The 16,007-nt window shown below is 52.7% G+C and overlaps 6 protein-coding genes across 6 annotated transcripts; 2 read left to right on the top strand and 4 right to left on the bottom strand.

Moving 5' to 3' along the window:
- Positions 1-323: 323 nt before the first annotated feature.
- CC84DRAFT_1221211 (ras-related protein rab-like protein-11B) lies at positions 324-1,131 on the bottom strand (the record flags this gene model as incomplete). Its single annotated transcript, XM_018183243.1, has 4 exons — positions 324-541; positions 604-993; positions 1,044-1,056; positions 1,111-1,131. 4 exons carry the CDS (start codon positions 1,129-1,131, stop codon positions 324-326), a joined length of 642 nt encoding a protein of 213 aa, XP_018032091.1.
- A 528-nt stretch (positions 1,132-1,659) lies between these two features.
- On the top strand, positions 1,660-5,592 carry CC84DRAFT_1208805 (uncharacterized protein; the record flags this gene model as incomplete). The annotated part of the gene is made up of 4 exons (XM_018182185.1): positions 1,660-1,883; positions 1,913-2,928; positions 2,993-4,862; positions 4,909-5,592. 4 exons carry the CDS (start codon positions 1,660-1,662, stop codon positions 5,435-5,437), a joined length of 3,639 nt encoding a protein of 1,212 aa, XP_018032092.1. The 3' UTR covers positions 5,438-5,592.
- A 535-nt stretch (positions 5,593-6,127) lies between these two features.
- On the top strand, positions 6,128-6,577 carry CC84DRAFT_1221213 (uncharacterized protein; the record flags this gene model as incomplete). The annotated part of the gene is made up of 1 exon (XM_018183244.1): positions 6,128-6,577. One exon carries the CDS (start codon positions 6,128-6,130, stop codon positions 6,575-6,577), a length of 450 nt encoding a protein of 149 aa, XP_018032093.1.
- A 153-nt stretch (positions 6,578-6,730) lies between these two features.
- On the bottom strand, positions 6,731-7,290 carry CC84DRAFT_1167891 (uncharacterized protein). Its single transcript, XM_018179281.1, has one exon. It carries the CDS (start codon positions 7,252-7,254, stop codon positions 6,991-6,993), a length of 264 nt encoding a protein of 87 aa, XP_018032094.1. The 5' UTR covers positions 7,255-7,290; the 3' UTR covers positions 6,731-6,990.
- Positions 7,291-13,114: 5,824 nt separating this feature from the next.
- On the bottom strand, positions 13,115-14,026 carry CC84DRAFT_1099787 (uncharacterized protein; the record flags this gene model as incomplete). Its single annotated transcript, XM_018174840.1, has 1 exon — positions 13,115-14,026. A coding segment is annotated over one exon (912 nt), but the record flags the coding sequence as incomplete, so codon positions are not given.
- A 970-nt stretch (positions 14,027-14,996) lies between these two features.
- On the bottom strand, positions 14,997-15,695 carry CC84DRAFT_216170 (uncharacterized protein). Its single transcript, XM_018185608.1, has one exon. The coding sequence runs from the start codon at positions 15,637-15,639 to the stop codon at positions 15,088-15,090; it is 552 nt and encodes a 183-aa protein (XP_018032096.1). The 5' UTR covers positions 15,640-15,695; the 3' UTR covers positions 14,997-15,087.
- Between the last annotated feature and the right edge of the window lie 312 nt (positions 15,696-16,007).

Below are 16,007 nucleotides of genomic sequence, written 5' to 3' on the forward strand. Positions count from 1 at the left end.
ATCATACAGCAGCACTCCGCATAACTGTCGCCGAAGATAGAAGAAGACCCCCACACGCACGCATGCAACGCAAACGAAAGCTAAGAAAGGAGAAACGTAACCCAGAAACCACACAACATTTGCACATGGAAGCAGACGTGTGATGGAAGTAGGAGCAAACACCCATGGACACATTTCCCTGAACTTCCTCGAAGACGCCGACAGACCTTTGTTCGTATGACACGTGAGCATTGTCGCGAGTTGGTATCATTGCCGGCACCTCAAGCTCGCAGAAGCGGAGGTGGGCATCGTGAGAGCGGGACACATTTGTGCGGAAGCAAGGTTTAGCAGCATCCTCCCTTCTTCTCTTCTGCGCCCGTGGAAGAGGAGAGCTCGAGCTTCTGGCCAGGACCAGCGCCGAGAACATTCTGGCTGCTCTCTCCCTGGTCAAGTGCCTTGCTAGACACGATGCGGTAGATCTCTGTGAGGATGTTTTGGAAGGCCAGCTCGACGTTGCTTGCGTCCAAGGCGGAGGTCTCGATAAAGGAGAGATTGTTTTCACCTGGAGGTGCGGCTGTCAGTTTCTAGACCAAGTTTTGCTGCCGTTGTGCGACTGGTACGTACTCGCAAACTGCTTGGCCTCCTCGGTAGGCACAGCCCGGAGATGCCTCAAATCACTCTTGTTTCCGACCAACATGATGACGATGTTAGAGTCAGCGTGGTCGCGGAGCTCCTTCAACCACCGAGTCACATTCTCGTATGTCTGGTGCTTGCTGATGTCGTAGACAAGGAGCGCACCGACAGCGCCCCGGTAGTAGGCCGATGTGATGGCTCGGTATCGCTCCTGGCCGGCCGTATCCCAAATCTGCGCCTTGATGGTCTTCGCGTCGACCTGGATGGACCGTGTGGCGAACTCGACGCCGATGGTCGACTTGGAGTCGAGGTTGAACTCGTTGCGGGTGAATCGACTCAAAAGGTTGGATTTACCGACACCAGAGTCTCCGATCAGGACCACTACGGGGGTTAGGAGGAAAAGCGACATGCGGGCTCGCGGCTGCACATACCCTTGAAGAGGAACTATAGGCAAGGTCAGCACACACTCCATGCGCGAGGCAGCTGGCAGGCACTCACATCATACTCGTCGTTCGCCATAGTTGCGGTGGGTGCAGGCTGGTGCGCTGTTCGGTTCAAGTAGCGGTGGGGAGCGTGCGCGGGGTGCGGCAGAACCAGCGAGGGAAGGAAAGATGATGCGTTATAAGTGCGCGCGGGCGGGCGTGTAGAGGACGGGTGGAGCAGGCGGGTTCGTCGGGGTCGGGGTTGTAGTTATTTGGCTGCCTCGCCTCGTTTGAAAGCAGGAGGAGCTCATGCGGCGGCCTGTGACATTGGACAGATGCGGGCGGCGAATGCCGCACGTGACCGCGCTAGTGTGTACACCCTGAGCAATCGCAGCTTCCCTACCATGACTGACTCGAGCTGCGCAACCGCAACATCGTTACAAGGACAACTACTCCTTCGATTCTCGTGCAGCCTTCGCGCTCTCCACTCAGCCCGCCCGCTCGGGATCACTCGTCGGGCGGCGTGGCAGCTGACGGGCTGTGTCGCTACCCGTCGACCACTTCCCTTAGAGGTTGGGCCAATCACAGTGGCGTTTGCTCAGCGTCGCGGTCGAGCTATGCAAACATGAAGAAATCCGCACTGGAAGTGTCGCGGGAATCTGCCGCATTTACCTCGGATATTGGGTCGTCCCTTGACGACAGCGAGGCGAGCAGCCATGACGCTGACTCTGTCTTCGACGTCGACGACATCATCGCTCAACGCACCCACGAAGAAGGAAACCAGGATGTGGTGCAATACCTGACCAAATTTACTGATTACCCACTCCACAGGCAAGTCATGGCATCTGCGTACTCTAGACCACTAACTTAGTGTCCAGGTCCGAATGGTTGTACAGCAGTTTTTGCGGTAGTGGTCTCCTCGACACATGGAATGCCAAGCGCAGAGATCTGGGCGAGGCGGAGATCGAAAGAATCAGCGAAAAAAACACAGCAAAATTCGAGGCAGCTGTCAAGAAGGCCGATACGCAGCAGCGGAAGCGGCGTCAAAAGCGGAGGCAACTGGGACAGAATGTAGCGCGGGGAAATAAAAAATCGCTCAAACAGAAAGAAGAAGCGAAAACTGCAGCCTTTTCACCCCTCGATCACTCGGCGCCAGCTAAGAGTAAGGCTAAGCAGGCTGTCTCGTCCGAGAGGAAGAGTCGTGCTGTTGTGGACTCAGAGGAGGAGTATGAATTTGTACCCAAGACGACATCGTCGGATGAGAATGTATCCATAGCAACATCATCTGATTCCTCTGACAACATGCCCTTGGTCAGAAGGTCAGCGAGGTCTCGATCAGGCAGGACTGCGCTGGGAGCCCATGCTAAAATGCCATCAAAACCATCGTCTCCACCGCAGAGGCGCAAATACATTCCCGAGGCCAGCTTTCCAGTCGATGAACCCAGTCCTAGCGCCGCGTCTCCACTAGTTCCTGTCCGTGGACGCTCGGTACCTAAGGGACCCCGAGATCCAGGCCCCATTAAGATAGTCAACGAGCCAAGGCATCCTCAAAGAAAAGCGTGGGACACCCAGGGAAAACACTTTGGAACACTGCACTATCGATCGGTAGCGGAAAAGCGTGGTCGCGACGAGGGGACTCCCGATATCAACGACCTGCAATTTGTGAATGGTCGCCCAGCTGGAATTTCCACCAAACCTGCGGATACTACGTCTGAAGCACCCTCACACAACGATCCGTACGGACGCCGCGAGCCAGGACAACGCCGTTTGATGGAAGTTGAGACAGAAGACGAGACCCATAGCCCCACGATTGCGGTTGCATTGCAGTCTTACGAAGAGGGTAAAATCCCAATGACGTGTTATGATTGGAAGCACACCACATGTATCCACGGAGGTCAGCAACCATGAATTGTTCCCTTGCGAAGGCTCTGCTAATGTCGCTTCTCTGATGTGCACAGCTGAGGGCTGTCATTTTCTCCACCGTGAGCACGGTCCGGACGGGAAGCTCCTTCCTGTTACGAATTGGAAGGGAAATATACCGCCCAAGTATCGAAAACAACCAGAAACCTGCTGGACCTGGTTTTGCGAGGGCACATGTAGACACTCTGACGCAGATTGCATGTATGCCCACAAGAACACCGGCCAGCTTAGGCAAAAGCCAATCGATGCACACATTGAATGTGGAAGCACGAAAGCCCGAGAAGTGGCGCGAGAGATCGGCGGAGAACCCAAGTATCCCAATATCACTTGTGTCCACTGGCTAATGGACACGAAGGGGTGCGCGAAGAGGTATTCTCAGTGCGACTTTGCTCACAGAAATACGGGCATGCTTGGGAACATTTTTGGTGAACCGTTCAAGCCAATCGATCCCAACCTCAAACCTGCCAACGCTGGAGCCTTTCCCAAATTCTACGACCCGCCTCAGACGTGTTTTTACTGGCTACGCGGTTTCAGCGGTTGTGACAACAGTGCGCAAAACTGCAAATTCGCACACGAAAATACAGGATATCTGGCCCACAATACGCAAGGTATGCTGAAGATCGATCCTAACGAAACGCCCAGATTTGATCCGGTCCTGCAAGGCCTTTCGGTGCCTACTGGTCCTGTTTCTACAGGTGTCCCTGCAAGAGACATCCCTTCGCATATGAAGACTTGCTTCTTCTGGAATATAGGTAGGTGCAAGGAAACGGAAGAGAACTGCAAGTTTGTACACCGCTACACGGGCATTGTCGCGCACCCTCCCCGAAACTGGGTCTTTCCTCCGGGTTATCAACCAGGGTTTCGCCATAACCCAGTTCCTGCGCCGCATGTTGACAGTTTCGATTCAATGGAAGTGGACGAGACTGTCGGAGAGCTAGCTCATGAAACAGTAACGCAAAACTTAGACACGAGAACAGATGGTAGCAGGACTTCTCGGCATGCGGATGCTCATGCCGAAGACTCGCGTCTCCTTTCGCCACAAGAGAATCGCAGCGATGTTGAGTCAGCGGGAAAATCTTATGTTGTCAAGCACAATCATGAGAAAAAAACAATACAACAGGAGAATGGCAACACCAAAAAGTCAAATGATCAACCTTCTGGCGTCAAGCGCATGGCCGAAAAAGCAATGCCAGTTGATCCGGTGTCAGCTAGCCAAGCTCTCTACTCCAAGCACCAGATCGAGAAAGCCATGCTTCTTGACTTGGACGAAATGCTTAGGTGTAACGGAGACCAGCATGAAGACGTGTTGGCAGGCCCAAATGCTCTTATTCTCTACGACCCAGAATTATACAAAGAACAATCCCTGTTACTCGAACGGTGGTTGGCTTTGAATTACTTGAAAGTATTCAGCGCACGCCGGATGGGCTTTGATGCAGCCTGGAACGGGTTCCGGGAGGTGGTTCTGGATGGGGGAAGCGGTATAATTATCGCCCCTCCCGATTTCGAGGACTATGCTAGCTTGCCAGGTTTCGGTGACGTGCTGAGAAGTCCGGTTCGCTTATGGTCACTTGGCCATCAGCCAGTGGCCGACTATAACATATGGGATCCTGAAACCTTAGAAGAGCGACCTTACGACCGGTTTGCTGTATTCCCACATGGCGGGATTATATACATCACGGACGACGTATTCATGAAGGAGCCGCAACTGGCGTTGACTATCTTTGAGCATTTCTTCGCCAAAATTGAAGCAGGCAGGAACGTTGACAGTGATGTCGTCCCAGGTATGTACATCAACGATGGAATCTTACTCTGGCGAATTGGAGTGCGACCGGAACTCATGAAATGGATCGGCGATATCTGCATGAACCATCAAGCAGAAATTGAAGGAGGAGACCCAGCTTATATAAGGTACGTTCTCATCACCAAGTATGGCATGTGCTGAATCTGCCCTTAGTCTTGAGAAGCTATATATTCTTCTGCACGACAGCGGTCATTGCGAGACTGACGGGCATTTTAACCCTCCCGCTGACAATCGCCGTCTCGATTTCTTCCCGGTCATCTCCATGCGCCAGGATCTAGCCGAAGCTGTGGGCCTGTACTACGAGGCGCGCGAGCACTCGCAGCATGAGGCCGATACGGATATGACGCATCATTACTCCGGCCTAGTAGTGATGGAGCGCCGTAATTACCGCCACTACTTTGTCGTGCACACCAACCCGGAGATGGTGGATTGGAAGGAGACGATTACGAATATCGACGAGGTGATCACACCTGAAAAGTGCATAGAATACTTCGAGCAGGAGCCTAAGGGCAGCAAGTTCGACAACTACGAGTGGTCTTATCCGGCGAAGAGGACTGGCAGCGGCACTATCCCTTCGAGCGACGATCCAATTCAGATCGACCAGCCCAACCAGCCTGTTCGGAACAGTCAGTGCGGCGATTGCGGCTTCAATAGCGCCCAATGTCCGTGCGGCTATGTCTGACAGCTTGTCGTTCGCTGCTTGGAAGTAATGGTAAGGCTTTAGAGCCAGTGTATAGGTATACCTCCATGTGATTTCATGCGTGTTTATGGGTATGTTATGGACACGAGTTTACGGCCTGATTTCATTTTGCAAGTGCTCTGAGAGGTCTAGTATGGTATTAAATGCTGTTTACTTCTCCAGCCTTTGCGCCTGTGATATGGGTGCGAAATGTCTGAAGGTGCGACAAAAATAATCTCCATGGACACGAACCCTTATATTCGAATCTCAATTAGGCCTACGCGGACTCGTTCGCACTGTGTTTAATTGCGCTGTGGGTCACGTTTACTCTGCAAAAGTGACAACGGCTAAGCTCGGTATACATACAGAACTGGTGGGTTGAGCTTCAGTCGCACCTCAGCGCCATATGCCTCTCCATGACAGACAAGTAGTGTCGCCCGTTATCCAATGTATACCTAGAGCTTTTGAGTGTGCTTGCACGTGCAGCCCTCGCCCAACAACACCCCTGGCACTTGCGCTAGCGCTGCACCGCCACGCCTCGGCAATCCGGGGTGCATTCCACCTGTCACTCCCTGGTGGCGACTTTCGCTCCTATATCAGTCTCCTACGAACCTGTCTCTTCCCTCTAAGAACCTACCCTCCAACCCAAACCAGATCAAAGCAATTTGCCACCCGGACTTTCCGATCGTCAACATGGACGAAGATCTCGTCGCACTCTGCGTCATGGTCGGCGTACTCATCGTCTTCCCCCTCTCCGTCGTCGCCCTCGTCCTCGGCAGTGTCGCCTACGCACGCACCAAAGCCTGGGACCGCGCACGCAACCAGCGCACTACAGCACAGGAATCCCTTCTTCCCACCGCTCAAGACGACGACAGCGAGTTCTACGACACAGAAGACGAGGCGGAGGCCAACGAGCGCAAGGCGGAGGAGTCGCGTGACGCCATGATGACGTTTGGGCAGAAGTGGCGCAAGGAGTTTGGCAAGGCGTGGAAGGGGAAGGGGATGAAGCAGATTCAGAAGGAGAGGGAGAGGGAGGAGAGGAGGAAGTTGGCTAAGGCTGTGGCAAAAGAGCTGGATAGGAGGGAGAGGAGGGCGGCGAGGAAGGCGGAGAAGAAGGAGGGGCTGCCGAGGTATGAGGCGTAGATGGTGGTGTGGTGTGGCAGGGGGTCGGAGGGGAGACGTTGAGTAGGCGGGAAGATTTACCTTTGGCTGAGACTGATATACCCTGGGCTCTGGCGTTTCTGCTTTAGAAAACTAGAAATGGAATTGAGAGTGGCGCAGTGCGTCGAATGTTCTGTGAGAAGTTTTGTGCAGATTACGCGACATATGTTGTAGTTTCTAGTGGACGAAGTGTTTCATGTCTCTTGCCCGACCTTTGTATCTCGTGGCCACTTCAGAACCGCGCAGTGGGTTCTTCGCGCGCATAATCATGGCAAACTGAATTTCTTGCCCTACAGGTACTCAGTTGATTAAACAAGGCATTACTGAGCCCACGCATTCCTACTCCACGCACTCTTTCTATCACCAGTGTAATGCATCAAAGTCTCATCGGCGACTCAGTATCGGAGCAGGTTGCTGACTTGTTGAAGACCAATGTATGTGCTTTTGTGGTAATGCGGTGAGCGTGGCCCACCTCGTTTTGCAAGGTGCGACTGTTGGCTGCTTATGGATGGGTGCGCTTCGGCTGTGAAGCCGTTGAGCGGGAGGCGAGCCAGGGTGTTGGGACGATCGTCTGCGGGCCGACGTGGGATGATGGCTTGTGTGCCTGGACAACTAGCGACAACGACGCCGCCAGGAGTACAGAGCCTGCGCGATAGCATCACTTTTGTAGGATTCCGCTGCCGGCGCAGTACAAAGCTGGCGGAAACGTCACTATAGCGAGCGCAAGGGTTCAGAGATGGAGCTGGAGGGCAGCAAATGCGCCAGCCAATCAGAAGCAATGATGCATCAGATGCGCCAAGCGTCTCCAGGTCCAGCGTCACCGGCTGCACGTTCTCCAGAGCTCGTTCTCGTGCGCGTAGGCGGCCGCCGCACTCACTTTTTGCAAACGCCGACCCTGCTGCCCCGGTTCACATTGAGGAGCCTAGAATGGTCGGATGCTCCTGCCCAGATCACCTTTTGCGGGCCACAGGCTGAGGTTGCACCGACGCTCCGACGTATACACGGTCAGTATGCTTAGCGCGTTGCGCTCTGATAATACCAGCGCGATGCGATTGTTGTGCTGACGCTGCTATTCAGACTCCAATTGCTCCTCCCACTGCCCCTCACTTTAACGCGCCTGTCGCCGCATTCACCGACGTCGCGACGACCTCCCGCGACCTACGAACCCCCGCGCGCTTTTAGGCCCCGCCCGCACACGATCACCTTCATGTCCTATTGCTTCCTCCACGCTCTATACCCGGAACATACCCATTGTTAGGCATCCCCTTTCTACTAGACTTCCCGCGCCCAAAGCGTACGCCGCGCAACTCTCCGCACTTGCGCTCTCACCATGTCTGGCGCTGAGCGGCCGCTCGAGCCATCGGTGCCAACCACAGGACTGAAGCGCAAGCAATTATCAGACCAGGACCAAGAAGACCAGGACCAGCTAGATGGCATTTTCAAGCGCATCAAGACTGCTGTTCCGCGCACGCCATACATACTCTCGACGCCCTCGCTCAATCCATATCGATACCACAGCTCACAAGAAGCGCGCGCATGGATGCTGGGACATTTGTTCAAGTACGAGGAGGAGTACTTGCAGTACCGAACCTATCTCTTCCGCGAACCGTACCGGGACTGCTTTACCCTGCAGCCCGGCGAAGACGACGAGCCCGAGGCGCCCCTTCCAAGGTCCCAGTCGGCCACTGTTTCCAGTGAACGGCCCAAGAAGAAGATCAGCCTTGCGGACTATAAGAACAAGCAGGCCAATGGCGCCAGCGCGCCGGGCTCCAAGAAGGTATCGCCAGCGCTACAGCCTACCAAGCCCAGTGTTACCCAAACAAACGGAGTCAAGTTGTCAAACGCGCAAGCTTCGGCCTATGAGCAGGAGAAGAATGAATCGGCGCCATCAAAACGGTATGTCGGACGAGCTTTGTGTTTGGCCTGTGCTGATAGATTTGCAGGCCGGAGAAGAAATTATCTGAGAAACCTGATAAGCGCGACCGCGCCGACTCTGCTCCATCATCACAAAAGTCCGAGTCTGCAGAATCCAAGATGAACATTGACAAATCTGGTCCCTCTGACTCAACGCCTCACGGTTTGCCGCCATTGTTGTCACCAGTAGAGCAGCCGCTGAGCAACCCGCACGGCCTTCCTACCATTCTTTCACCCACACTTCCCCCAAACATTCAGGTGGAGCTCGATCGAATAGAGACGCGAAGCCGAGCGGACTCCAATACTTCAGTGTCATCGTCCGATCACAACAGAAATAAAACCTTGCCCGTGCCCGAACGCAGTGCATCGAAGAAGCCTGTTACCAGCAAGGACGGAGAGGCATCGCAAAATGTCTCCCGAGCGCGGTCAACTTCGATGAACGGAAAGTCGCCCATTGATGAGCCCGCCGATCACAGCGATGACCATGAGCCGAGCCTCATTGTGAAGCTCAAGTTCTCCAAGAAGTCACGGGAGACCCTAAAGAGGCTGCTTGCACTCCCACCCAGACGAGATGCCCTTACCACTAGGAAGGAACGCGATGAGCCAGCACAGAAATCAGCGTCGCAAAGTAAGGCCCCAGATAGTGTCGAGAAGAAAACCAAGCCGATACCAAAGGTCGCAGCACGCCGCCCTGAGCACCCGGCAACTGCGTCCAAGGCACCCGTACCAGCAATCAAGGTCACGGAGAAGCGGCCACGGCAAGACGATTCGGCTCAAGCATCACCGGTACCAGCCAAGCGTCCAAGATCGTCCACGGTGTCCTCCCAACAAGACCGCCCTATCACACCCAGAGACCAAATTACCTCGTCTCCAGTTGCATCAAACAAACTGAGCGCGCAAAAGAGCCAAGGTTCATACGTCACGCCTCGCAAAGATCTGAAGGCGGTGAACATGCTTCGGACAAACTCTACAGAAAGCCAACACTCTACTCCCGGAAGGTCAGGCGCAACACCGACGGGTGCTCGTCTAGATCCACAAGCACATGCCTCTATTCCGCCTTTAGGTGGCAAAAAACAGATGGATATTTCTCTCCTGCAGCAATCATCGATGAAGCTGAACCAAATGGGGCGGTCATTAAAGCACGAAGGCCAGAAGCTGGAGCGCGACAAAGCTGCAAAGTTCACCAAGGCAGACCAAAAGCATGCTGCCGTCATTGGTCTCGAATGCATCCTGTAAGTCTCCTCATCCCCACCTCCGTCCCAAGGCTTATCCTCCCCACCAGCTCCTACATGGCCGCCTACCACGCACAAGACCAATCACTCCTGCTCCGCGGCCGCCCCGCCGAAGTCGAATCCACGTGGAAGACTCTCCTCCCCCTGTGCTCCTCATACGCACGCCTCACAAAGGACTTCACGCACCTCGACGGCTTCCGCTCCTACCTCGGCGCCGTCATCGCCGCAAACATCTGCACACATGTCGCGCCCCGCGCGCCCAACCCTAAAGCCCACGACTCCCCTCACGAGCTCTCCGTCGCGGAGCTCACCAAGCAGCACGCCCAGCTCACTGAGAACCTCGGCCTGCTGTCCGATCATTACCAGAAGCTGCAGCGGCACACGGCGGACGCGCGGGTTGCGCTGCCAATGGAGGAGCTCGAGAAGATGTATCCCAAAACGTGGGCGGGCGCGGAGTGGGATAAGAAGGCGGCCAAGGAAAAGATGGCTGCAACGAAGCTGAGCGGTCCGTATTTTTTGCCGATTCAGAACGATACTAGCCCGGTTCAGGCGGTGCGGTTTGGGCTGAGGTTTTTGGGCGAGTATTGTGAGAGGGAGGGCGTGGGGCATCGACTAAAGATTAATTTGGAAAGGCCTGGGGCGGAGTGATCTGGCTTTCTTTGCGAGAACGCTTGGGGACGCAGAGAAGACGCCGCAACGCGGCATACGGCTAACGAAATGCTGCTGCTCCACTCACGTGTACACCCACCAACACACATACACTCGAATCCGGCGTTCCAAGCGGTACATTTCCTTTTTCCCTCCACGGGCGGCTCGGTTTCTCCTATCGGTCCGGTTTGGTTCGAGTTCCTACTCCCGTTAGCAAGGTGATACCCACGAGGCGGCCACTCGGCGACGTCCTCGTATCTATTTGTTTGTCTCTATAATATTTTGTCTCGATTAGCGGATGTTTCTGTGCAGCATACAGGGGATATGTGCGATACGTCTCTGGCATACGTGTGTTACGGCCTAGTATCTTTGACTGGTTGCTTGCTAGGGTGGTAGGTGATAGAACAGGAGGGAGGCGTCAAGGCTTGCGTCGAAGAGATGGTAGCAGAGGACGTGTATCTGCGCCACGTAGTTGGCCTGTGGAGAACATGAATGCATCATATCGAAATTAAACAACGTGTGACGCAGTTGCTGAGGCGACGGCTTCTCCGACGTGTGGATTCATCGTGAGACTGCTGTTGTATTTAGGCTGCACATTGGAGCCTTGGTTGCGCAACATCTTTGCGTCGCTGTTTTGCACCCGCAGACGTCTAACGCGGGCGATGGATCCGTAGGTAGGGGAGGGGCGGAAAGACACGTTCACCACGCAGACCGTAGGTCTCACCTCCCATACCAGGTCATGGCACGCTAACGTAATACATATACAAAGGCGCCCAGTCTTCACGGATACCCCAGACCATGAAGGCCTTGTAACGTCTATGACGCCGGAGAGACTCACATACGCGCGACCTAGACTCCGCATCATGGCCTTCTAAAGTTCATGAGACCCTAGACGTTCGCAAGCAGAAGCAAAAGTCGTCGTGGTTGGGGGAGATTGAGATCAAGCTATACACCTTCAGTTGGGATAAGAGGAAGAAGAAGAAGAAGAGGAGGAGGAGGAGGAGGAGGAGGAGGAGGAGGAGGAGGAGGAGGAAAGATCTGTTGACTAGCATCAAGGCAAAGTCAAGTCTTGGGGTTTGTGGCTCAATTTCAAAGACGTTGAGATCGACGTTCAACAAGCGTTTCAGCATTGATTGAGGGATACTGTGACGGGAGAGCAACGGCAATCACCACTGCTCACTGAGCCAAAGCTGTACCTTGAGAAAATACCCAAGACTTGACCAGGTGTCGGGCAAGAGAAAGGAATCGACTGGTTAGGGGTGCATGGTTGCTTGAAAAAGCGAGAAACAAGGAGAAACACAAGTGGCCGTTACATATGTATGTCACTGCGAGCATCTGACTGTGTCCTGAGAAACGATTCGAGGTTTTCAGTACGTGAATGGAAGCATTTGGTGTTTCTCCCGCCAGTCTACACCACACGTAACGATCAGAACGAAGCTTCGTCTAGGTGCTTGGGTCTATTTCACACGATGTCTATAACATGAGGCGGAGGTCCCTCTTCTTCGTCTGCACGCTTACACTCCTCTATCCGGAGCTTCGCAAACTTCCTCCTCAACATTCCTTTTTCCAATTCATCAGTGACAAGGGACCCGTCACTCTTCTTGAAGCTTCGGAGACGAGCCGGCATGGAACTGAGGCATATGCCTACATACGTAGCACGCAGAGGCTTAATCTCACGCGGCCTTGTGGCTACTTCCACGGACTCTGCCTTGGTTTCTGCCTGAGCTGCTCTGGTAATGGTGTCAGGTTCTCGATTGTGCAATTTGACACCCATCAGATGTTCAAGTAAGGAGTCGTCAATTGCCGGCATGAAGGTGGTCCTCTTTTGTGCCGAGGCTGACGGCAAGTTGTTGAGCGGTATCAAGCGATCGCCTACTTCGAGCGTGGAAGGTCCGACTGCGTACATGTGATTGTGACTCCCACAGTTCCATTCGATGAGTGCCAAGCTGTATCTGAAAAACAACGTTGCCATTGCTTGCACCACGTGTCCTGATGAGAGGTGTTGTGTGTCGAATTGATTCGTCAAGGATTCGAGCTCCAGAGTCCTGCTGGCTATGTCGGTGAAGCATGCCAGTACGTTTGGTGTTTCTTCTTTATACCCCTGGTCCTTGAAGACGATCCGTGCAATGAGCGCGCATAATTGATCTAGACGAGGGTCCCCCAGGAGCGTTTGGGCAATAGTCTGTAGATCTTGAGCAAAATCAGTAGGAATCCGGGATCCTTCTGGCTTCGAACGGACTGCCATGACTGCACAGATAGGCATACCATATCTGTGTGTGATTGGGTGATACCACTGTATTCTTAAGACTGGGGATTCTGTAGAGCTAGAAGACTGTGCCTCTATTTGGGTACCATTGGTGTCGTAATATGTGGACATCCTTGTACACTGGAGTATATCTTGGCATTCGCGCTTTAGGAACTTTCTCCACAATTCCTGGTCCTCATAATAATCGATGGACTGTTGTTGGCGAAGCTTTCCATAGAAATTCTTCCCCAGGAGCATGTGCTTGTTCACGAGAATGGGCAATGGAGGCTCATGTCTCTCTCGTGACCAATCTGGTATCCAAGAAGGTGCTCGAATGCTTTTGGTCTGGTATATCGGTTGAAAATGTGTCAAATGTGCTATGAGTCCATCAGAAGACTTCCTCGCAAGTTCAACGGCACATAATTCGTAGATTCGCAGATATGGAGCTGCCAAGTTAAGCAGTGGTCGCTCAGACGAGGGGATTAGTCCGTAAAGGGCACCAATACGGTCCTTCTCGTCTGAGCACTGACTCTGGTGAAACTTCCACATCATATCAAGGACATCCTGTGATTTCCGAGACCCTTGTACAAGATCGTGAATCTCTACCGTGGTTTTGATGGCGAATGTATCGCGAAGTCGCTTCTCGTCGCTATTAATATCGATGCCCTTCCTGAGCAATTTTCTGCATGCCAAAACGAACAGATCATACTGGATCGTGTGAAGACCACACCACATAAGTCCATGGCGAGACAGTCCAGCTTCCTGCAGTATCCAGCGTCGAAAAAACCAGCCCCTCTTGAGAAAATCTTGAATCTGGTTTGCAAGGTTTGTTTCTGGACGATCCTTCCCAAAGTTACCTGTCAAGTCTGGACTGGAATCCGTGATTGCTAATAGACGGAAATACGTGAAAACATTAGCGGCGTCGAAGCCGTCTTCCAACCCAAGCCAGAAATATGACTTGTGCGCCTGATGGTAGATATCTCCCATTAACGGAATCTGCTGCGCCTTCTCAGCGTCGTCGTGCTGGTTAAGACAGATCGCGTCGATCCAGAGGTACAGTTTCTTCTTTCGCTTAGTACGGAAGTGCTCAAGCATCACCCTGACACTTGCGGTAATCTTCAGGTAGCTCTCCTGCTCGCTTCCAGGCTTACTTATCACAATGCGTTCCGCGAAGTCTGGTGCGCCCCACGTATACGACACAGCGGTATATCTCCGCCGATGATCTGACTTGGCAAGCTCCTCGTAGCGGTCGAAATGGATGAGATATCCCCTCAGCGGATCCTTTTCCGCGTCTGCAGATTCCAGGCAGAAAATACGGATTGTGTTGAGCGTAGAAAGTGGTTCGTACTCGTATGGCTCTAGTTCTGCGCTTTTGTCTCCTTTGGCCACCATGTCTGAGTTGGTGTGGAAAAGACACTCCACTTTAAGATCACGTTGTGGCTGTGGCAGGCCAGGAACTTCCCCCCTGGCTTTTCTGCATGCGTTGCAGACGCAAATTGCGAAAGATAGGACAAATTTAATGAGAGCTTGTAAGGCTAAGAGAGTCCGTTCGTGAAGCTGAGCCGCTTCCTCTATTGTGTTGCTGAGCTATCACAATCACCGTTCATGCGTGTGCAAACAAACCCTGTGCCTCGAATTGGTGAGAAGGAGGGAACTGCGTCGCGGAAGATGACCAGCATGACGCTCAGCCTCTCCCCGTTTAGGCAGCTGTAGCCTATTTAGGTTACTTCGAATAAGCAATATCGCGAACACCTAGCGGTCCACACCAGGTTTCGATCTGGCGTAAGCTCTCGCGTGAGTATGTAAACCCCGGCTATAAACTATCCTGTCACAATTTGGTAGAGGCGCAATCAGTGAGTCACTTCGGGTATGTTTCTATGGCAACCATAGCCATTAGAAGGGCTAAGCCCTGGATCATCCACCAAAAAACACAGGATCGCTTATTTGAGGAAGGTTTATGAACTTTTAGATCTACAAAACGCCAGCCCTCATTTCGATCCATGGGCTCCTTATCGAATACAAGCCAGCTCATTGACGTCATTGAAAGAACAGACATGGCGAATAGCAGTAGGGAGAATATAGGTGAAGGGCTACGACCAGGATAGGTGAGCCACGCTGGTGGCATAGTAGGATACCTCAGGTAATTGATCGTTCGTTAAAACGGGAACTGGGTATCTTAAATTAACTTGGATTTGAAAGAACCTACAACAAATCGATCTTTCATTATATCACGATGGCCACGCAATCGCTGCATATTATAAATCAATATTAATATACAATTGTTGATGGTGAGTTAGATGCAGTTGGCTATGGAACCGTTTCAGAAGCCGTAAAGCCGTGCATCTTAACAGCTCCAGCGCCGCGGTATTCCTAGCGTAGCGACCATGGAGTGACAGTACAACACCAGTAATATTGCGTTTGGCCGCTGGCATGGATTTACACATATAGCCAAGCTATTTTCGAACCATCCAAACCACAAGGAAATTAGCAATGAAGAGAACTATCATGCCACCCAAACCATAGCCAAGAATCTTGAGGCCTAGTCCAACGTTGTGTATCATAGCAACCAAGAACGACGCCACAGTAAGGACCCACGGAGCAAGAAATGCTGATATCGTAATGAAGGGTGCGTTTTTGCCAACCCGCCATCTTTGTGCGTTTCGGTACCCGGTTGATGGCGGCCGAGTCTCCATCCAATTATACAACATGTCATATGCGGATTGCAGTAGTCGAACAATACCTAGCAGGATGAACGTCATAGTACCCAGGAGAGATATAACCCCAAAGAAATCATAGAGTAGATAAGTTAAGTCTCCAAACCTTGTCTGCATGCTGAGAATCGAAGCCAGAGAAAATGGTAAGAAGATGACAGCCAGCAAGCTCAAATATTTCACGCGTTCGGACTCGCACAAGCTTCGCCCGATCTCAAGAAACTTCAGTCGGTTATCTAGGCGCGCTGAGACAGAAGAAGCTTTCTTTTCCAGCAACAAGCTTTGACCTCGCATCTCATCCAGAAGCTCTCGAAAATTGACGGGCGCGCTGAGGCTTTTCTCCGCTAGCTGCAATGAAGTCAGGAACGATTCAATCCCGGTGACCAACCTGGTCGCCTTCCAAACATCCATTGTTTTGTCCCCCTGCTGACATAAAGGATATGGCTCTGGCCTTGTAGAAGGTATTGAAAGGCACAGACACTAACCGCTCGATCTGTACCTTGAAAAGATTGTCTGTCCCCGTAGGGTTTTGTATCATACATACTCCACAAGAACCAGCAGATTGTGGAGGCAGGTTGAGGAGTGTGTAAGGTGTCTGCTTGCCAGTTTCTACCATACCTTCTGGGAATTGGTCGGAATCAGATGGCATGTCAACTATCACG

The sequence above is a fragment of the Paraphaeosphaeria sporulosa genome (assembly GCF_001642045.1).
Source record: "Paraphaeosphaeria sporulosa strain AP3s5-JAC2a unplaced genomic scaffold CC84scaffold_10, whole genome shotgun sequence".
NCBI classification, from domain to species: Eukaryota; Fungi; Ascomycota; class Dothideomycetes; order Pleosporales; family Didymosphaeriaceae; genus Paraphaeosphaeria; species Paraphaeosphaeria sporulosa.